This window comes from Rattus rattus, chromosome 4, assembly GCF_011064425.1.
Source record: "Rattus rattus isolate New Zealand chromosome 4, Rrattus_CSIRO_v1, whole genome shotgun sequence".
Classification (NCBI taxonomy): domain Eukaryota; kingdom Metazoa; phylum Chordata; class Mammalia; order Rodentia; family Muridae; genus Rattus; species Rattus rattus.
In genome coordinates this window covers 18,663,451-18,686,788 of record NC_046157.1, presented here as the reverse complement: position 1 = coordinate 18,686,788, position 23,338 = coordinate 18,663,451, and the positions used below count along the sequence as shown (strand labels likewise).

At 48.4% G+C, this 23,338-nt stretch overlaps 1 protein-coding gene across 1 annotated transcript in view; it reads right to left on the bottom strand.

The window, feature by feature from the left end:
* Window positions 1-23,338, bottom strand: part of Itgb5 (integrin subunit beta 5) — a 117,096-nt gene that overhangs the window by 55,508 nt on the left and 38,250 nt on the right. Inside the window, exons 4-5 of the mRNA XM_032900148.1 lie at window positions 18,465-18,714; window positions 9,607-9,775 (exon numbers count right to left, since the gene is read on the bottom strand). Coding sequence (XP_032756039.1) covers window positions 9,607-9,775; window positions 18,465-18,714 — 419 coding nt within the window. The remainder of the gene's footprint in view (window positions 1-9,606; window positions 9,776-18,464; window positions 18,715-23,338) is intronic.

Below are 23,338 nucleotides of genomic sequence, written 5' to 3'. Positions count from 1 at the left end.
GGTGGGCGGAGCGGAAGCTCCCCGGACTCCAGCCAGAAACCTGGCATGGGACCAGGACTGCGGTTCACTAGGTTTCTCTGGCTGCCGGTTAGATCTGTATCCAATTCACTGCCGCCCCTCTTCCAGCTTCCACCCTCTCACTCTACATTCAGTTTGGGTGACCTTGCCTCTCTTGTCACCGAGACAAACAGCGGCCCCTCCTCACCTGGTTCCTTAGCCCCAGAAGAATGGCGTGCAGCCAGTGCCTCTCTGTCCTAAACCTCCAGCCTCCAGCCTCTGATCTCACTGTCCCCAAGGAGGGTGGGCTCCTCCCTCCTTGAGAAAACACAGCCCCGTAAATCCCACCCTCTCTGGGAAATGTCCCACCAGTCTTTCTCTGCCTGGCTCCTTCCCACATGCTTAAAAATATACTCAGAGCCCAGTGATCATAACCCTTTCCTGACCCTGCTTCTCCACTGGATTCTGTTGCCTGGTCTCTCTTAAATGTTGCCTACTTAGCCATTCAGCTCCTCATAATCTGACCTCTCTCAGCACCCATTTAAAGAAGAAGGAATTGAGAATGGGAGCCAGTCCTTCCCAGTCTGAGAAAATAAATAAAAGCTGGCTTACTCCCCAGGACCAGACAGATGCGCTGGCTTGTTTATCTCTGCACAGCTGGCCCCAGAAAGCCTCGGCCTGGGAGAAATGACTGGGGAACAGGGGGCTTGGTTTCTCTATTTTGAGGACACAGGCTAGAGACACAGGTTGTGCCATCTGGTTTCTCAGAGGTGGAAGGAGTCACTTAGAGGCTACAATGTCTAACAAATGGTCCCTCAAATGACAGAGAATAACCTGCCGACCCTCCTGTTCCTGGCTCCCCTGAGGAACTCCCCTAATAGGAAAGTGGCTGCACCTGGAACCGACCAGCGGAGCACACAGAGAGAGCTGCAAGACACCAGTTCAGAGCAAGCTGCGCTTAGCAAATAAACTTAGTGCTTGTGGGAGAGGTCATGGTCAATTGGAGCTTGCCGACGAGAACTGTAGGGGGCAACAGGCTCAAGGCAGCTACTGCAAGTCTAAATCGCCACAGTGACCGGGTAGAAAAGCAGACCGGAAGGCCTGAGATGTAGCTCAGCAGATCACCTGCCTGGTATACACAGGCCCTAGATTCAATCCAAAGTACTGAAGAAGTGGGGGTAGGGAGAAAGGGGAGGGAGGAGAGTGGAGAGGAGATAGGGACAACCAGGAGAAAACCAGGGTCTCGCTATATAGACCCTGGCTATCCTAGAACCCAATCTGTAGACCAGGCTGGCCTCAAACTCAGAGATTTGCCAGCCTGTGCCTCCCAAGAGCTGAAATTAAAGGTATGTGCCACTCCACTTAGGAAGGATGTGTTCTATGAACTGGGGAGATAGTCCAGGGCAAAGCATGAACCTAATTGGCACCAAGCCATGGGTTCAAAGCCGGTAACAAAACAAACACAACAGTTAAGCCGGCAAATGCCTGTTATCCCAGCACTTGAGAGGCTAAGGCAGGAGGGCTACACAACCCACCTGGGCTACGTAACAAGACCGTATCTCTAATAAACCAAACAAACTTGAAGGGATACACAGCCTGCAGACCTGACTGGGCCCTGACATGGTGCATCTTCCGATGGGCTCACAGCAAGACAAAGCTCCCCAGACCTGTTTTGTAATAACCTATTTACATGTGGGGACCACAAAGCGCACGGTGAGTCAGAGGGACATCCTCAAGGTTGTGTATTTACTGAAATACGTAAGAACCCCAGTGGGTCTCAGGCAGCCTCCCTCTGGTGCAGGAATCCTTTCTATGGCATCTGCCAGTGGGCTCAGGGCCCACATCCACTCACCGCCTCATCGAGCAGCTGCTCTGGTGGGGAGCAGCAATCCTTGCTAGAAAGTCTTCCCTATCAGGAACCCTGGACTCCAAGCTGCTTCCCGGGCTACTCACGAGTCCTCTCCAGCTAGAAGGGCCCTCCTCTATGATAGGCAAGGTCACTTAACACGCTTCTCACAGTATCTCCCCTCAGAGGATACTGTTCCCACGCCTGGCACCTCCCTTCACCCACCTCTGCTCTCTTACTGTTGACATTTTTTTAAAAGTTTTAATTTTACATATAGGTGGGTCTCCCTGAAGGTATGTATGTATGTGTACCTCATGTATGCAGGTGCCTGCAGATCAGAAGAGAGAGTCAAATCCCCTGGAACTAGAGTTGCAAACAGTTGTGAGTCGAGAGGGGGTCATGGGAGTAGGGGGAGGAAAGGACCAAGCCATCCCTGGCCACAGGGTCCTAAGAGGCCAATATGCCCAGCTACACCTTAAATCTTGTTCTCTCATTGTCTCCCAAGCAGAGGTAAGCTCACAGAGACAGACTGTGGCCCCCTCAACCTCCAGCCCTTCACAATACCTCATGTGGGGTAAGCACACAGTAAGTGCTCAACAAACTTTCAGATTAACATTGGAACCCTGTCTGTGAACCTTTCCAGAAGGCGCTGAGAGGAAGAGGGAGCAGGTACTGGGGAGGTGGGAGGGAGGAAAGAGAGGCAGATGGCCTGGTTGGCCTGTGACAGACTCCACCAGAGATCCAAGCTTAAGGACCAAAGAACCTTAATTTCAACATGGCCCACGGGGGGGAACTCAAGCTTTAACTGTGGAATTGGCTTCCCGAATGACCAACCACACTGTCATTCAGGCTGTTTCCATCACTTTGTAACAATAAACATGTTCTCCCGAGGAGTTTGTTTTTCCTGCTTCTAATCATACTTCGCAACGAGATGTACTTGGGGGAAAAATTCTGCTCTGTGGTTAGGTTCAGCGAGGCCACAGTGTAGTATTTCTTTCCTTGAGGAATGGCGCTGCCTGTGACTCAGGTTTTAAACAGCTTCCTCAAGCCCAAACCCCCAAAAGGCACAGCAGGATGTCTGTGGTGCGGGCTCCTGGCAGGGTCCAAGCTGGACGGAAGGAGCTGTAGTATGTAGAATAAGACACACAGATTTTCCATTTAGGGGACTAAGGATGTAGCTCAGTGGTAGAGAGCCCTTGCTTGAGCAACCAAGACCCCTGCTTTCATTTCTAGTACTACAGAAAGTGATTAACTAATGCATTTGTTTTTATAGGAAAGATACCAATACGCAAATATCAATATGCCATATGGGTCAGTGAAATACTAACAATTAGGGTATTTAATGTACCCCTAATTAGACCCCTAAACGCAAAATCCCTGAGTTACTGGGCATGGTGGCAGAGGCCTTTAATGGCAGCACTCGGGAGGCAGAGTAGGTAGACCTCTGAGAGTTAAGAGGCCAGCCTGTGGTCCGTAGCGTTCCAAGACAGCCAGGGAAGCCTGTCTCGAGGGTAGGGGCCTTTACTTTTCTCTCCACCGGAAATGACTACCGAGTTGAGAGTACTGCAGTACACAGAACTAAGGGTTCCACTTTGAGGGCAGGTATCTCACACTGTGGAGTCCATGAAGGCACCAGAGCATGGTGGGAAGGTAGACAAGGGAGGAGCAGGAGGATCCAGCTGTTTCTGAGCTTCCTTCAGAAGCACAGAGGCACCTATGAGCACAAGGCATCGTTTCTCCACCAAATGTGTGACAGAGACCCCGCCTGTGCCAGGCAGTGTCCTTCCTGGGTGGGTGCTGGGGACCCAGAGGTACGACAATGACGAGACCTTTAGTGTATCAATGAGGAGGCATGCCATTCAGGTAATAGCCAAAGTACAGTGATAACTGGGATGGAAGTGACCAGTACTTAGGAGACCCTGACGCAGTGAGGGTGTCAGTCGGGGAGTATGGTAGTCAATTAAGCTGACGACTGCAGCACAAGCGAGCCAGGTTACACACGCACAGAAAGGAGCAGCAGTTCAAAGGGCTGGGGCCGTCACTCAGTGGTAGACAGCATATTACGGGTCCAAGGTTCAAATTCCAGTCTTCCAGATCTGAACCAACACCCACCCCCTACATACACAGATACACATACACCACATGCACGCGCACACACACACACACCATGCACACCACACACACTACACACAAATACCATACACACACACACACACACACACACACACACACACACTGATGTTCAAGAACAGGTGTTGAGGGAGGGACTCTGGGGATGGAGAAGCTGCCCTGTGCAATACTGTGATGGGAAGAGGGCAGCTCCTCAGTTATTAACACCTATAGAATGCACAGCAAACACCAGGACCGAGCCGTAGTACAAAACGCACAGTGGGTGAAATGTGTTGGCAATGACTCGTGTCTGAACAATCACACCACCCTGATGTGGGATGGGAAGATGCAGGAGGCTTCAGTGAATGGAACAGATGGAGGGCTGCTGTGAGGGGAGCGGATGAGCACAGGAGGTGGGTGATGAAACCCCCCAGGTGTGCAAGAGCCCAGCCACAGCCAGGTAAGTGACTCTAGGCTAAGGCCATGAAGAGGCCATGACGGAGGCCCAGGAAACAGACACACTGGCCATTATAGAATAAAGCCTTTAATAAAAAAAAAAAAAAGTCAGACCCTGTGGCACATGCCTTTAATCCCAGCACCTGAGAGGCAGAGTCAGAGGCAGAGCAGGCAGGAGTAGGGGGTGAGGTGGGGGGGAAGCAGGAGCGGGGATGGGGACAGAGGAGGCAGGAGGGGCATGAGCGGGGTCTGGGGTGGGAGCACTGAAGATGGCTCAATTTGTAAAAACACTAGCTGCACAAGCCTGGAAACCTGAATTTGACCCAGAACCCACATAAAAAACCTGATGGGGGGGGGTAGGAGGGGGATGCATCTGTAATTCTGGCACTTCTATGGCCAGATGGGAGGCGGAGGCAGCAGAATCACCCCTTGGCTCCTTTGAACCTGCCTAACTTCTTGTAGACCTTAGTTAGACTTGTGTCATTTTTCCAAGCCTTGTTTTTGGAAGCTTGCCGGCCAGTTAGCCTGGAGCGCACAGCATAGGAAGCAAGCCTGACACAACAAGGTAGGAAGAAATGCTCCGATCTCTTTCTCTCCCTCTCTCCCTCTCTCCCTTCCTCCCTCCCCCTCTCCCTGTCTCCCTCTCTCCCTCCCCCCCCACAGAGAGAGAGAGAGAGAGAGAGAGAGAGAGAGAGAGAGAGAGAGAGAGAGAGAGAGAGAGAGCGATCCAATACTTTAATAGTTTCCTGACGACACTGGTACATAGTTAAAGTAAACAGAGTCTGGAAACCTCGACCACAGCACTGAGGCCACACTCACTGCCCCACCCACTCCACGTCCTCCCCAGGTCAAGTGTGCTTCCTGTTTGGTAAAGTAGGAAAGCAACCATAGCTCCAGTCAGAACCATCCACCATTCATCAGCCTGTATAATTTTAGAATAAGGAATACGCCACTTAAAGCCAACTTCTAGAAAGTTCCGAGGGAAGCTTCAACTGATAAAGGGAGAAAAGTCATACTTGTGAGCCAGAACAAGTATACACAAGTTCAACCACGGGCTTATAAAGCCTTAACGGTAATGGCGTGCACACTCCAATCTGAACCCACTTGTGGATAGATACTACACTGGAAAAAGATGCTTGCCTGAGAGTGGTCCACTAGCTGTGAACGCTGTTAACTGCCGCTGACAGCAATCTGAGCATAGTGGTGGGGGAACGGGAAGGGGATGCACGCACATACACAGACACACACAGACACACACACACACAGACACACACACACAGAGACAGACACACACACAGACAGACAGACAGACAGACACACACACACAGACAGACACACACAGAGACAGACACACACACAGACAGACAGACAGACAGACAGACAGACAGACACACACAGAGACAGACACACACACAGACAGACAGACAGACAGACACACACACACACACACACACACACACACACACACACACACACCACTACCCCTACCCCTGGTAAAAGCATGATCCCCTCGTCCTGAGTAGAATCTCAGAGAGATCTTCTGCAAAGATCACCTTTCCAAGAAACAGTATGCCTTAGAGCTAGACTTTAAAGACAGCCAGGTCACAACCTAAGGCCCACAAGTTGATAATGAAGAGTCCGACCCAGGGAAACCAGAGCCAAGGAGAACCGGTGATGCTGTGAGTCAGACTTGTTCTCAGACCAGTCCCCGGAAAGCAAAGGTCAACTGAAGCAGAGGTAGACATGTGCTCGCTGCAGAACGGGCAATCCCGGCAACTCTGGCCCTTAGGAGGAGCTGGCCAGGGTGTTGGAAATGACATCTGAGCTAGCGGAACCTGGTCTTTGTGTACACAAGTGAGACTGGCCATGAGGGATCACTAATGGCAAACAAGGGACACGTGCGGTTTAATTTCTCCATTTTCTCCATTTCACTGTTAAATAGCACACATTCATTATAGAAATTTAGACAAATATAAAAGACTTAAAACCACCAAGGGAAAAAAACCATTTAATTCTATACTCTAAAAATATCGCTATCGTTTTTGGTTGATTTCCGGTATTTTCCTTCCTTTCCATGTGTGTGCACACGTGCCACAGCATTTGTAAGGCAGTCAGAGGACAACCTGAGGGAGCCGGCTCTCTCCTTCCATTGATCAGATTTGTGGGACCCAGGCTTGGCTTTTTTGTTTTGTCTTGTTCTTTTTATGTAGTGCTGGCTGTCCCGGAACTCGCTTTCTAGACAAGGTTGGCCTCAAACTCACAGAAATCTGTCGGCCTCTGACTTCTAACTGCTGAGATTACAGGCGTGCCCAGCCATGCCTGGCCCTCACGTTACTAAGATTTTTAATGATATGATATTATTGCCTAGTCATTCATCAAAAGCTGGCCTGTGATCTATTCTTGACATTTTTGCTACATTAGGAAAGTCTGTAATAAGCTGTGGAAAATGACATTTATTAAAAATTAGGCAGGGGTTGGGGATTTAGCTCAGTGGTAGAGCGCTTGCCTAGCAAGCGCAAGGCCCTGGGTTCGGTCCCCAGCTCCAAAAAAAGAAAAAAAAAAAAAATTAGGCAATTTCAAATGATAAAGAAATGTCTTGGCACATGTCTAAACGTAACTCCATAGCATAGAACTGGGGGAAAGGTAAAGAGAAATCGGCGGCTTACAGACTGCATAATTCTAAACAATTATTAACTTTTCCTGTGGCAAAGACCATGGAGAAATAAACGTACAACAGGCCTAAGGCTGACACAGGCTCATTCAGTGCCTCCCTGTCAGTGAGAACTCACCAGGTTCAAGCAATGTGCTTAGGACATGTGCTGGAGGCCTCTGTAATACTGAACTTGAATGGGTGGACTATTCTACCCATTCAGGGTGGCACAGGACGAATCTACAGGCACAAGGGTGGCTCTGGCTTCTCCCTGGACCAGACACGAGTGGTCCCAGCACTTAATGTGGTCTTCATCTAAAATTACTGGTGCTGGGCATGGCCTGACACTGAGTTTCTCTCCCACCTTCTCTCCCATCTCAGCCTTAAAGATGACTTCCCCCAAAGAAAATCCACCAAATTCTCTGGGTAAAGAGGTAAGGGCAACCTTAAATTTTTTTTCCCCCCTGCATGATTTGTCCCTGACAAAATGTAGAATTCGACAGAATGTCTGTGAAGACTTTGCCCCTTCAGTCAATATCTGAACGACAGTCAGAAAGGAAGTGACGAAGAGTACAAGCCACAAGCTATTTCATGACGCATGGAAGATTCAGGGATGAGCGCATTATAGCTGTGTTCCATTTGGCCTTCAGACTGCTGAAAAAACCACCAGGAACCTTGGAATTAGACTATGTATCAATGGCCAGCAGCCTCTGGGTTGGGAAGTCACTGTGACCTCCCACTCTGAAGGAGATCTCCACCACAACACACACCCACACACACCCACACCCCCGGCCTTCACAATGACACAGCCAGAGGGACCAGGAAGGAGAGTCCTGATGCTTTCTGTGTCTTTTCCTTCCCCTTAGCCATCTCTATCTGAGGTCTGACCAGAAAACAGTGGCTTTCTTATCAGTGTCAAATGATAGAGAGGGAAGTGAGTTTGGCACAAACCCTGCATCCGCATTCAGAAACCCAAGTGCTGATCACCTAGGAAGCAAACGGCAGACCGTGTGTGTGTGTGTGTGTGTGTGTGTGTGTGTGTGTGTGTGTGTGTGGCCTTGAAGCTATGCTTTAATCTCTTCCCTGACCTGCCCAACATTTAAAGGTCCCTTCCACTCTACCACTAATGAACTCCCATAGTTTTTTTTTCCCCATCTTTATTAAATTGGGTATTTCTTATTTACATTTCAAACACTTCCTTTTTTTTTTTTTTTTTTTTTCTCGGAGCTGGGACCGAACCCAGGGCCTTGCGCTTCCTAGGCAAGGGCTCTAACCACTGAGCTAAATCCCCAACCCCATTTCAAACATTTCAAATGTTATCCCCTTTCCCGGTTTCCAGGCCAACATTCCCCTAACCCCTCCCCCTCCCCTTCTTTATGGGTGTTCCCCTCCCCACCCTCCCCCCATTACCGCCCTCCCCCCAACAATCACGTTCACTGGGGGTCCAGCCTTGGCAGGACCAAGGGCTTCCCCTTCCACTGGTGCTCTTACTAGGCTATTCATTGCTACCTATGAGGTTGGAGCCCAGGGTCAGTCCATGTATAGTCTTTGGGTAGTGGCTTAGTATTTCCCTGGAAGCTCTGGTTGGTTGGCATTGTTGTTCATATGGGGTCTCAAGCCCCTTCAGCTCTTTCAGTCCTTTCTCTGATTCCTTCGGGGAGGGGGGGTCCTAAACTACATTGCTAAGAGGCTGGAGAGATGGTTCGGTGTTGCAGAGGACCCATGTTCAATTCTCAGTCACTCACATGGAAGCTTTCAACTGTCCCTAACTCCAGTTCCAAAGACTTCAAAGCCCCCTCTTCTGACCTCTGGGAGCACCGACCATGAATGTGCTTACGTACATGCAGGTGAAATAACTTATACGTATAACATTTTCTTTTTTTTTTTTTTAAAGATTTATTTATTTATTATTTATGAGTACACTGTCGCTCTCTTCAGACACACTAGAAGAGGGCATCAGATCCCATTACAGATGGTTGTGAGCCACCATGTAGTTGCTGGGATTTGAACTCAGGACCTCTGGAAGAGCAGTCAGTGCTCTTAACCGCTGAGCCACCTCTCCAGCCCACGTATAACATTTTCAAAAGATAAATAATTGTTTTTAAAGAATGCATCATCACCAGCGTGGTCGTTCTACACAGAGCTCACTGAAAACCGCTAAGCTCGTGCACAGGGACACACGTGCTTCCGTAATGAGCTCAGAATAGTTCATGTTTTACTGTTGCTGTTTCTTGACAGTAGAAACCCATTTTAACAGTAAGTTGCTTTCTGCATTGCATTTATACATTTCTCCAAGTTGGGAGCCTCTCAAAGTCAAAGTTCACTTCCGATTGATTGAAATCTCCGCCTTCCCTCCAGGGCTGACACATCAACACTGAATAGCCTCTGTCTGGCAAGGGCAATAGCCCGTTGCACACAGCCACACCCGATGCAAGCTCAACTCGTTGCAGGTCCAGCTGCCTTGATTGCTGGAGATTTCCCCACGGGGCAGCTGAGCTCAGCCTCTGATGTAAGACTGAATGGAAGCCATATGTTTGGGTGTCCTTACCTTGCAGACAGCAGCCTGGAGGACAGCATCAAAGCCCCCCTCGGGGGCATCTCGGTTCCGGGACACCCTCTGCTTCCTCACTTCCTCATTGAAACTGTCCACTCTGTCTGTGAGAGGCAGCAGATGGCGGAACCCGAAGGAAGGGACGCAGTTGGGGAATAACTTGTAACTAGAGAGAGAAAAGAGTGGATTTTCCGTCATCATCTGTAAGCCTTTTCAACTTTTTTTTTTTTTAAAAAAAGATCCATTTATTTATTTTATTTATGACTACACTGTAGCTGTCTTCAGACACACCAGAAGAAGGCATCGGATCCCATTACACATGGTTGTGAGCCACCATGTGGTTGCTGGGAATTGAACTCAGGACCTCTAGGAAGAACAGCCAGTGCTCTTAACCGCTGAGCCATCTCTCCAGCCCCTACCTTTTCATTTCCTAATTACATTTCATTTTTAGTGTGCATATACGTATGTGTGCACGTGCACACACCAGGGCATGAACGAACAACTTGCAGAGCTCAGTCTCTTCTCTCATGTGGGTCCTGGGAATCGGACTCAGCTCTTCCACTCACTGAAACATCTCCATGGTCCGTGCCATCTCCAAATAGTAATCAAATGTCCTGGCCTTCACTGAGTACCTTGAAAAGCATCAATTAACAGTTACCCAGCACCTACCGCCCGCTCTGGGATAAGCCTAGTGGTGAGGACAAAAACCAAGTAACTCTCAACAGCCAGCCCTCGCGCTGCGGGCACATAGCCAGACCACGGAAGCAGGCAGACAATGGCTCAAAGAACTGGAGGTCACAGTACACTGGGGGAAGATACACAGTACACTCATCGGTAGATGAGTGAGACCAAGAACAATCAAGGGAGATGGCCAGGGAGGGCACACAGGCAGGACTCTTCGGGTAGCCAGCTTTTCCTCATCAAACTGTGCTGCTGCTGTAAGACAAAGGACTCACGGGTGACTACCAGGCTCTGCTGGCACAAGGAGAGGCGCAGAAAGGAAGAGGAATTACAGACGTTCTTCTGCTCTACCAATCATCCATTCATCTATTGCAACGATAAAGTGTCCACTCACCAGAGAAATCTACACTTCTCTAGGTGGGAAAAAGACGGGCATGTCAAAAACTCTCGGGGAAGCCGGAAGCCCTCAGTGGCCCCTTTCCTAGAGTAAGTAGTTCCAATGATACTATCAAACTGGGGCAACGAAACAGGAAGAGACTTCTTAAATGGATCCTTGGGATAAAGGAAGCGAGGGCAGAGCGTGGCAGCCAGAGAAAAGAACGTTAACACCACGTGGAGAAAGGAGACCGAGGAAGGCCAGCGGGCCGGACGCGGTGTGAACGGGACAGACCTGCAGGATCTGTGGGCGGGTAAAAGAGTCCTCTCTTCAGAAAAACAAGTATTGACAGAAAGGCCTAGGAGAAAGGCTTTAGAATCCCATTCAAGCTGTGCCTGGGAAGGGAAACAGGCTTAGCAATTGCTAAAGGTTCTGCCTTCACTGCTGCCAAGACCAGCCCCACCAGGACGGGCCCCGGCAGGCTCCTCTCTGCAGAGAGGCAATAGTCGCAGTGTTGCACAGACCTCCCAAGTTGCTGGGGACAGATCACACCCCTCCCGCCAACAGACACACACACACACACACACACACACGCACGCACAAACGCACACGCACATGTTCCCAATCCACCCCAGTGACAGTTCTTTCTCTCCAGCCGGTCCTTCCCTGTCTGTTTTTCCTTGGTCTCCCTCCCTCCCCGCATCCTCACAAACACCTTCTGCTTAGACAGCTCAGCTACCCTGGGATTTCGTGTAGCCTTCTCGCTTTGTACAGAAACAAGTGTGACATCACATTCCTGTAGGAAGAGGGAGTTGAGGCTCCCCCCACACCTCTGGGACAGACAGGCCCCAGGAGGAGGAAAACCCGTCTGCAACTGCATCCAATTTTTCCTCCAAGCTCCTGTTTCCCTTCTGTTGTTCTGGGCCACCATTTAGAACCCTGGGTGTGTGTTTGTTGTGACAGTTGGAGGAGAAACTGCGGAACTGCTGTGAAACGAGAATCCGGGAGAACTGTGGAGACACAGAGACTGGTTCTCAGTGTTCCCGCCTCCCTTCGCCCCTGCCCCCTTCACCCCTGCAACGGCATGAGCGGACCCACTCTTCCTACCGTGTAATTAAGAACCAGAACGTGTGACTACTGGACACGTGTCTGAGCTACAGGCAATGTGCTGTAGCCTAGTCAGGGACACGTCTCCTTGGCACCACACAGACACTGCGTCACTAAAAGAGCACGTCACCTGTGATCATATTTCTGGCTCAGTTAGTCCTTGGAGTTGTTCCAGAATGGCCCGAGTATCTGTTTTAGAGTCACCTGCCAGGAGGATAAGTCCCCACACTGTGTCATGGAATCCTAGTTAAGGGACATTCATAGAGCTGCTGATTATTAACTGGGGAGATGAGAATGCCAGGAGCGAAACTGGATGGTGGTAGCCGACACCTTTAATCCCAGCACTCGGGAAGTTAGAGGCAGGAGGATCTCTGTGAGTTCGAGGCCAGCTTAGACTACAGAGTGAATTCTAGGACAGCCAGGGCTGCACTGAGAAACCCTGTCTTAAAACCGGTGTGTGTGTGTGTGTGTGTGTGTGTGTGTGTGTGTGTGTGTGTGTGTGTAAATCTCACTTACGTCATGTAAGACCTAAGATTGCCGTCCTACTGTGTGCTCAGCCTGTTTGTTTATCCTGCCTTTAAGGGGACAGTGTAGCACCCAGCCTTGCACGCCTTGGATTTCCCATGACATCAGCATCAGGAGATGCACAGCTGCAATCATTTTGTTTGATTGGTTTTGGTTTTTTTCAAACCAGGGTTTCTCTCTGTAGTCCTGGGTATCCCAGAACTCCCTCTGTAGACCAGGCTGGCTTCAAACTCACAGAGATCTGCCTGCCTCTGCTACAGTGCTGAGATTAAAGGCGCACGCCAGCACAGCACGGCCCACAGTTGCAATCTTTCGTCATGTGCTCCTCCACACCTCTGACCCAGACATGTATATCAGTTGCTGAAAAGAGCAAAATTAGAGGCTAAAAGCCAAAAGGATATAAAAGAATATCCATCATAAATATTGATTCTAACATCTGGATATCACTTGATCAATGATGTTTGCGATAGTGTCTGTCATCTCAGTCAGTTGGAAGCAGTGACTTAATCCCTTGCAAAATTCTATTAAATTATCTATCTCCTCTCCAGGCTTGGGTTTCCGGCAACATGGCTAAACACACCAAGAAGGTTGGGATCTCGAAATAGGGGACCCACAGTGGAGCCTCCCTCTGGAAAATAGTGAAGAAAATTGAAACCAGCCAGCAAGCTAAGTACACCTGCTACTTCTGTGGCAAAGCCAAGATGGAAAGCCAGGCCGCTTGGCCTGTGGCTGGCAGGGCTTGGAACACCGGTTCTGCTGTCAGTCTCATCTGCTATCAAAAAGAAGAAGAACTGAAGGACCAGGAGGCACTTGCCCATCCCTCACTCCTTCCCCATGTAACACTTCCTGTGCTGTTCAATAAATACGGAGCAAAACCAGACACACAGAGACTGGCACAGCCGCAGGGACAGAATCACAAGAGAGCCTTCAGGCAGGCATAGGCTCAAGATGCATAACAGACAGACAGACAGAAGACAGAGGACACAGAGAATAAAAAGTATAGAATTCAAATCTGGGCTTGCTCTTGGCTAAATGATACTAGGAAGTGTTTTATCTCTTTCTTTCTTTCTTTTTCTTTTTTTCGGAGCTGGGGACCAAACTCAGGGCCTTGCGCTTGCTAGGCAAGCGCTCTACCACTGAGCTAAATCCCCAATCCCTTTATCTCTTTCTTTAATGGGACACCAATACATTACTGGTAACTCAGGGTTTATTACACACACACACACACACACACACACACACACACACACACACACACACGAGCATGCACATATATGAATTAAAAAACATTTGTATATATGATACACCCCTCACATGCAGGTGCTGTGGGACTAGAAAAGGGCATCAGACTCTGTGGCACTAGAATTACAGGCAGATGTGAACTGCCCAGTGTGGGTGCAGGGAAGCAGGCCCAGGTCCTCTGCAAAAAGTAAATTTAAAAAGTTACTCTAGGGGACTGGAGAGATGGCTTAGTGGTTAAGAGCCCTGGCTGCTCTTCCAGAGATCATGAGTTCAATTCCCAGCAACCACACGGTGGCTCACAACCATCTGTAATGGGATCTGATGCCCTCTCTGGTGTATAGGCATACACGCAGGCGGAACACTATACATAGTAAATAAATAAATCTTTCAAAAGTCACTCTAGACCTTGGGGATGAGAATTCACAACTTTTATGTTGAAAGAACCCTCAGCTGAGAAATTAACAGGAAAACCAGTCCTGATGTTAACATGGAAGGTTCCTGACAACAACAAAGATTAAAACTGCTCTGTGGAAAGCCAGGACACCAGGGGCATATGGCCCTGGATAGAAAACAGCCTCCAATGAAGATGAGCTAATGAAAACATTTCACACCACGTGAGAGGCTAAGAGCCCGAAGGAAGGTCAGCAAACCTCACACTCGAAAACAGAATGCTCTGAGACTCCCGAAGTCTTTGGGAGCAGCCAAAAAGAGGAAGGAATGACAGCCAAAAGCCAGAAGGGAAATGAGTAGAAAATTAAAAACAAACAACAAAAACTAGAAGTCTTCAACAACAACAAAATAGTATCTAAAACACAAGGACCAAGTAACAATCATAGCAGGAAGAACACAGTCTTTCAGTACACAGATTAAACCAAAGAACAACTGTAACTTGGGAAGGATTTCTATGATGTAGCTGGGGTTGGGGGGTGGGGCTGGGGCTGCATGAAAAATTATAAGAAACATGGAACTTTGACTGAGAAGTTTCAACTGCCACCCACTACTGGATGAACATGGAGACAGCAGGAGATTGAACAATCACACAGATACTGTTAGAACCGCCCAGATTCAGGTGACACAGCCAACCAAGCCCAGAACAATGTGAACCACGTAACTCCTGCCCAGACTCGGTCAAAAGCATGGGGCAGAGCACGAAGAGGAGGCCAGGATTAGATAAACAGAGCACGTCACTTCAGCCACAGAGGTGCCAGAGGCAGTGGAATGACACACATTCAAGGGGGCAAACGAACACTGTGACTTCCTGGGAAAATATATTCAAAGGGCAAAAATATATAAATAGTGATGGAGATGACTTTATATGAATGATCAAGTCCCACAACTAGCAATAGGAAATAGGATGTCAGTGAGTATTGGGGCTTCCTAGAGATGCTCTGTGGTCATTAACAAACTGGTCTTCAATCGGATGCTTGCATTACTTTTTTCTCCCCAGGGCAAGCCTGGGTATTCTATACCAAATGGAGAAAAAACTAGAAATTCTGGTTATTTGTGTCCATTTTTTAGATGTCAGTAATTTAACTCACGGGGCCTTTATAACAGGAAAGCAAATAACGTGTGTGTTGTCCCAGATCTGGTATGGAACAGCTAGATTATATGCCCTGGCTTGTGCTGTCCCATCCAAGTTGCAAAGGGGACTCTCTAGGGAGACTCCCCAGGGTGGGAAGCTCAGCCTACTTCGGAGAGCTGCAGTGTCTGCCCTGATACTTCCTGGCTTACAAAAGAGAGATTTACATGACTTAGATTTGAAGTTTCCTTCCTTACATGCTTTCTTCACTGATTTCCTGTCTTAGGAACAGCTTTTCAGAGTGCTCTGCGCTAGCAGTCAAGAACAGCACTGTCTGCCACTGTTTCTGCCTGGAGGGCTTCAAGTAGGAAGTCTGAATATCTATGTGCAATAGACTTGACTATTTGGATGCTAAACACCCAAACTGGGCCTTGATCCTCTGCCAGCTCCCAGTCCAGCAGCTCTGAGAGTGCAGACACACCCTGTCTGACTAGAGTCGGAGCCCAATCAGGGCAGGGACCGAAAGGAGTGGATGGGATTACTGTTCCAATAAATCCCAAAAATGTTTTGATAGAGATGCTGTGGCTCCCATTAAGTAGCAAAACACCAACAATAAAACACGTGGCCTGGGGCCAGCTGAATGTGGCCTTGGAGACTCAGAGCCATAATCATAACCTAGCTTTATGTAGCTTACCCTACCTGTGGCTTTAAAAGCTACACCCAGCAAATGGCGAGATGCTTAAGGAACTTTGAATGCATCTGTATTTAAAACTGTTCATCTTACTGTTCTTTTTTTCTTCTTCTTATGTTTAAGATAGGGTTTCTCTGTGTAGCTCTGGCTGTCCTGCAACTCCCTTTATAGACCGGGCTGGCCTCAAAATCCACCTGCCTCTGCTAGGATTAAAAGTGTGGGGGCATGTACTGAGACTAGCTGGCTTATCTTACTGTTTTTCAATCTTTATGTTGATTTTTCATTCCTAAGGATGATCTAGGGCAGCATGGGGAATGAAACTAGCAAGACCAGGGAGACTCAGGACGCAGGCTACTAGGATATCCCCGCCTTACCCAATCCCCAACCTACCCTGGGTAGGGGCTGTTTAGGCTACAAAGGTGTGGAGAGAAGCCCAGGGTCTTCAAAAAGAACACCCTCCTCTGAGGCAGCAGGAGGCTAAGAATCAAAACTGATATCCTAACACAGAAGAGGCCTGGATCCCTGAAGGAGAAGTGCCAAAAGTCGACGACATATAGCCCTCCTCAGATTTTATACAAATGAGCACCTTTGTAGATATTTAACTGTGGACATTTGGGGACGTCTTACCACAGACTTAGGTAAACTCTGACTTGCTGGGCTTTTGGGAGCTTGGGAGTGCCCAGTCACGTAACCTCAGATAAAGTATCTTGGACGGAGGAAAATGTCATTGTGTTGACGAGAAGACAGACTCTAGTCTACCCCTTGGCTATCTGTATAAAGGTATTTATCCTCTGTAGGCTTCACTTTCCTCATCTGTAAGCATGGTTTGGAAGCCGTAGGGACCTGAGGAGTCCGATATGGGATGGAACGAGATAATCTCAATAAAGCGTTTATTTGTGAACATTGTGAATGGTATCTGACCCTTAGTGAGAACTAGAATCTTAGCTGTTCTGGTGACTACATTGGGCCCTATATTCCACAAACTCGTTAAGGTCAACTGTGGAGATGAGGCAAGAAAAGGCTAGAAGCTATCAATTACTGTGTGTTGTACACACAGTGTACCCCCAAGGCATCATCTGACCTCTATGCAAGAGCCATAATATATACACACATAGTATACACATACACACACACATACAAAACTAAAACTAAACAAAATAATTAAAACTAAAACATTTTCATTTAGTTATATGGAAGTAAATTATAGCTGCTAACCTAAAGAGGGACAATCTCTGAGCACATTTATCCTTTTGTATGTATGTATGTATGTATGTATGTATGTATGTATGTATATATGTATAAATGCATTTATTTGTGGTTATGCACACACATATGTGTACATGTGCATACAAAGCTCAGAGATTGGTTGCAAGTGCCTTCTTGTATCATGCCCCCTTGAGATAGAGGCTCGTACTGAAACTGGATCTCACAAATTCTGTGTGACTCATAGCCAGCAAACCCTAAGGATCCTTCTGTCTCTGCTTTACCAGTGCTGGGATCATGAGCATCCTGAAGTACACAGCTTTTACAAACTCAACTAACTACTCATGGTTGTGTATCGAGTACTTGATCAATTAAGCCATCCCCATCCCTGAACTTATGTATCTCTGTGCACTCCAATCACTACAGGATACAAACTGCACTCTCCTGGACTTTCCCTGACCACCTGGACCCACGACTCCCCAAGGACACTTGCTAAATTATATTAATGTTGGGAAATAGAACCACGTGGGGCAGGCAAGAAAATACATCCCATCAGATCATTATGTTTTACTCATGGCGTGCACTCACTGAAAAGGATGTTAGCCCAAAAGCTCGGAATACCCAAGATACAATTCACAAACCACATGAAGACCAAGAAGGAAGACCAAAATGCTGATGCTTCAGTCCTTCTTAGAAGGGGCTACAAACATACTCACAGGAGCAGAGACTGAAAGGCCATCCAGAGACTGCCCCACATGGGGATCCATCCCATATACAGACATCAAACCCAGACAATATAGCAGATGCCAAGAAGTGCATGCTGACATAGCTTGATATAGCTGTCTGCTGAGAGGCTCTGCCAGAGCCTCACAAACACAGAGACAGACGCTCGCAGCCAACCATTGAACTAAGAATGGGGTCCCCAGTGCAGGAGTTAGAGAAAGGACTGAAGGAGCTGAAGGGGTTTGCAACCCCATAAGAAGAACACAGTATCAACCAACCAGATCCCCCAGAACTCCCAGAGACTAAACCACCATCCCAAGAGAACACAGGAATGGACCCATGGCCCCAGCCACATATGTAGCAGAGGATGGCCTTGTTGGGAATCAATGGGAGAGGAGGCCCTTGGTCCTGTCAAGGCTCGATGCCCCAGTGGAAGGGAATGCTAGAGTGGGAAGGTAGGAAGGAGTGGGTGGGTGGGTAAGGAGCACCCTCAAAGAAGCAGGATAGGGTGGGAGGTGGGATAGTGGGTTTCTGGAGGGGAAACCAGGAAATGGGATAATGTTTAAAATATAAATTTAAAAAATGCAATTAAAAAGAAAAAAAAGATCATTATGTCTTGATGCAACCCGTGACAGTACACTTTCTCACATGTAGGGCAAGGACAGAATGTGGCCATCACGAATCATCAAATACTTAAGCCTAATGTTTCCCCTAAATTAGCCGTTAGTGAGTTCCATTTTCCCATTACTTCATCCCACAATTCCTCAGAAGGAGAGCTCACCACTTACCCAATACACGGATTGGTCTGGTATCTCGGTGCCGTGTAGGAGAACGGAGAGATGTCCTTGTCAACAAAAGACCCGAAACCTAACCGGAAGTTACTAGTGAGCTTCCTCATCTCCTCCGCAAGCTTGGTGCCCAGGCTCCGGATGTTGTCCAAGTCATCTTTCATGGAGAGGGAGAGGTCCATCAGGTAGTACAGGTCTACGGGATAGTCCTCCACCTGGCGTACCTGCAGCTGGAAGGTAGCCTGGTCACCTGTGCCAAGAGAGGTCACCCCCATTAGAGGTCATGTGGCTTGCTGGGGCAAATGGTGGATTCTCATTTCAGAGATCTTTTTCCACAATGAAGCAGGTCCGCTGTAGAATACTGGTCTGACCCAGGGCTTATCTGACCCCACAAAAAAATTAAAGCAATTCTTCTTCTTGGGAGATGGTGCACCATCAAAAAGCAAAATTTTCTGGAAAGTACAGTGACTCAGAAGTGAATACAGTGCTGGGAGAGGAGCCCCGGGTGCCCTTCTCCAGACCCCTGAGTGTGTCTGAAAAAGTGTAGCAGTGTTCTGTCTCTCAGCAAAAAAGACCCATGGGTAACTGGGAACTGAACGACACATGTCCATGCAAACTGGGCTGAAAGCAGTCCTCCAACACGCTCAGAAAAACACCTAGTCCAGTCAAGGTGTGCCACAGAGAGCAAAGGTATTAACAAGAAGGGGTGGTCATGAGTAAAAGCTGGGGTGGGGGTGGGGTGTAAAAGCAGATAACATGGGAAGTAACAAAGACAGTGACTACTGAGTAAGAACACTGGCTGTGCTGACATCACGACCTGAGTTCAAATCCCCAGTACCTACATAAAAAGACAGGCGTGACCTAGCACGCTTGTAACAGCAACATTGTCGGAGGTAGAGACAGGAAGCTCACTGACGTTTGCTGGGCTCTAGACTAGCTCCAGATTTAATGATAGGACTCTTGTTTTATCTGCACACACATAGACAGACAGACAGACAGACAGACACACACACACACACACGATCTGAAAATAGAAAGGAGACGTATCCAATGGAGGGGCCTAAAAGTAGGCAATGGGTAGAGGCTGAAATTACCAACATCCATTAAATACATTTATAGAAGTGTCAAAGAATATGCACGTTCTGTGTATGGGACGCATACTGTATTTGCCATTAAAAAGAAAGGCAAGGGAAGACACTCCAAATGGTGACCAAATAGAAAAAGAACTCAAGTGATTTGGCTTCTATAGTAAGACAGCCAGCAGGTGTGGAAAGGGAGAATTAATTAAAGGGAGGGGCAGGAAGACCTGCTAGCCGCCCCGCCCCTCAGGGTTTGGAGAGAGATCCAAATCCAGACAGTAACTAGGAGATAAAACCCCCGAAATCCTGTCATCATTTCTAACAACAAGTCACTTAGAACCAACTTCAAAGTTCAGCTCTCACTAGGTAACAGCTCACTGGCCGGTTGGGGCCGGTTGGGGCCGGTTGGGGCTACCAGATGTCCTATTTGGATTGGGGCAGCACAGGTCCTGAGCATTCGAAGTTTGGGTGTACTTTTCCTATACTTAGAAATGCAAGAGTCAGAGAGCCCTCGCCACCACTCAATAGGTCCACACTTGGTTGGCCAGGACCACAGCTCAGAGAAGACCCTGTATCCTGTGTGGCCGGCTGTTCCTCCATAAACAAAGTCCTGGCCCTTACAAGACACAGAACCTAACCCTCCACGCTCCCTCTCCTCCTCCCCCCACTGAAAACAAACCAGACCAGGGTTACCGCCTGGACCTAGGTTTACTTAAGTATGAAATGAAACAGTGGTGTTCCCGGCATCTGTTGAGGCTGGGATGCACTCCCAGGGCACAGCGGGGCTCCAGATGGACCAGAGCTTGCACAAAGGAAGGAGGAAGATCACAACTCCTGCCTGTGGTCAGGTGGCAAACTGCTCCTCCTGACTTGTTTTTTCGCACGAGTTGTTCCAGCTGCCTCAAGACTGATACAGTTTGGGTCGCCCGTTGGGGTGAGCCTATTTTTAAAAAACCACCAGCGTCTGACTCAGACAAAAGACTATTTGAGATTTCGTCCAGAATGGATTCCAAACTGCTGTAGTGTGACTCTGGCTCCAATCTGACAGACACAGCAGCTCCTTCCTTGGGGCTCCTTGGATGGATGCCTATCATGGTGGGGGAGTGGTGGGGAGCAGGAAAGAATTCGGAAAAGGAAGGTTACTCCCACCCTGTGTGCACCCCGCTTTGACCTTTGCACAAGAAGGCAGACCCCGGATGGACAGAGGCTCTTCTGTCCGAATCCATGACCTCTTCACAGGGCCTGCTACGCTTACTAACACCTGCCCACCCTTCCGAGTCTCCTACTCCACCTTCTTCTATGCAGAATGTATCACTGTCTTACCAAGATTTGCCAATAATTAAGAGATGGAAAAGTGGCTCGGATTCAGGGAAACTGAGTGTCAGTCGTGAACAGAGCAGCAGCAGCAGGCTTGGAAGCGGGAGAGTCAGATTTAAACCCAAGCCTGGTCACCAAGGGCTCGGCAGGCCCCCAGTTCCTTTCAACCTACGTGGCTAAGTTTCTGCTTCCGTGGAGTGAGAAGACATTAATTATAGTGGGGATTTTCTTTTCTTTATTTTCTTTTTTCTTTTTTTTTTCTTTCGGAGCTGGGGACCGAACCCAGGGCCTTGCGCTTGCTAGGCAAGCACTCTACCACTGAGCTAAATCCCCAACCCCTATAGTGGGGATTTTAAAACCCACAACATACATAAATATCCATGCTCTCACACAAGGAAGTCTTTGGCTCCGATGCTTCAAAAGTTAAAAATTAAAAGTAATTTCAAATTAAAGCAATTCATGTGGGGATAAAAAAAAAAGAGAGAGAGAAGAGTCTTGCAGAAACTCCTGCTTAACTGGGCTACATCTTTAGGCATTCGAATTTAACTCCAGACCCTCCAGATATGAAGGCAAAGAAGGAAGTGGGGTACAATATACAGGTGACACTGCTTTGTACTGGGAAGTGGGCAATGTCCTGACAGTACCTGCTAAGAAGAACGGCTCGCTGAGACAGCACACACACACACACACACACACACACACACACACACACACACACACACACACTCCTTCCCGTGGGGGGAGGCTGTAAACATTAAAGGAAGCAATCCTCCCAGATCTCCAGAAAGGCAAGGTGTGAGAGGGAGTGCAGGCCCAATCCTGCTGAGCACCACCCATTACCAAGGGAGCCTTTAAAATGTCACACCCTCCCACATGGGCTTGGGATCGCGGCATGCCTTGTGTCAGCAGTTCTCGTGGGATGGACACTACACCAGCAGCCCAGCGAGGGTGGCCTCCCTGATTGGCAGGTTGTCGGGGAGGCTAGTGGCACCACAGCCTCAGGTGGAGCATGGTTTTCCAGGACCAGACAGACACCTTTCCCACCTCTGGGTGTGAGTAGTCACTGGGTGCGCTTAGACACACTCCTCCCCCTTCCACATCTCCCAGCGAGCTGCAGTCTTAGACTGCCTGAGACTTTAACTGATGGTCTAAGCAGGGGGCATAGACCTCACTTTCACCAACAGGGTTGGTATGTGCCTGCCTCTGGTGACAGCATCCCCAAGCCCCATTCCTGGATTTGTTACCCCCAGCCCCACCTCCCCACAGCCCCTCAGGCCTCCCATACAGTCTCCCTTTCTACCTGGGAGCCCTACGGGTTTGAACATCTCTCCGTAGCTATTCTACGTAATCCCCACCTCAGGACCAGGAGTAGGATCAATACAAGTTAGCTACAAAGAAAAGCTGACAAACTGCACCTGAGAGAATGGAGCGCCCCACCCCCTCCCCCAGCTGGCAGCCCCTCCCCTGCCCTGTTTCCCAGATTTCAAAGCACCCAGCACTGCCTGTGTTTAGCACAGCCTAAGTAGAGGGTCTCCCTCTGTAATCAAGTGCTAACCGGCCTCTGCGCCCGGAAGGTACTTTAACACTTTCTTTTCTCTGCCTTCCCTTTAATAAGAAAACCTCACTTTTTGCCCTTGGGAACATGCATCAGTTGGCACACACGCTAGACTGAGAACAGAGCTCCCAGACTGACTGTTCACAAGTCAAGACAAGGCAGGATCTTAACAATAAAGACTCCTGCCATCTTCAAATAAGTGAGTGAGGTGAGTGTGTATGTGGGGTGTGTGTGTGTGTGTGTGTGTGTGTGTGTGCATGTGTGCGTGTGTGTTTCCCTCCAGCACACATCGGATCCACCTTGTTAACCGGCAGGGTCTCTCTTGCTTCTGCAGCTTTGACCATATAAATCCTAGCTGCTGACCAGCGAACTTTTAAGCAATTGTCTTGTCTCCAACCTCCCGCCTCGGTATATCAATGCTAAGGTTCTGTCAGTGCATCGATGTGTCCCACTTTTGATATGGTTTTCAGAGATCTGAACTCAGATCAGTTAAAGTTGTCCTCTGGCTGAGTGTGGTGGTGCGACACCTTTGATCCCAGTGCTTGGGAGGCAAAGGTAGGTGGATTTCTGTAGGTTCCAGGCCACCAGCATGGTCTACAAACTGAGTTCCAGGCCAGCTGGGGCTACATAGAGAGACCCGGGTTCAAAAAAAAAAAAAAAGACAGAGGGGGGGGGGAAGAAAAAGAGAAAGAAATGGAAAAAGAAAAAAGAAAGAAAAAGTACCCTCTGACCTCCAAACATACACCATGGCAAATGTGTAACACAACACACACACATACACACACAAGCACACAAACACAAGCAATAATATTTTTAAAAAGAAACATTTAAGAACTAAAACATTACATGAATAACTAACTCAAAGAAACCTTTTGAGTGTCCTAGCGCTTGAAAACTACCTCTTGCCTTTGCTTATCTCAGTT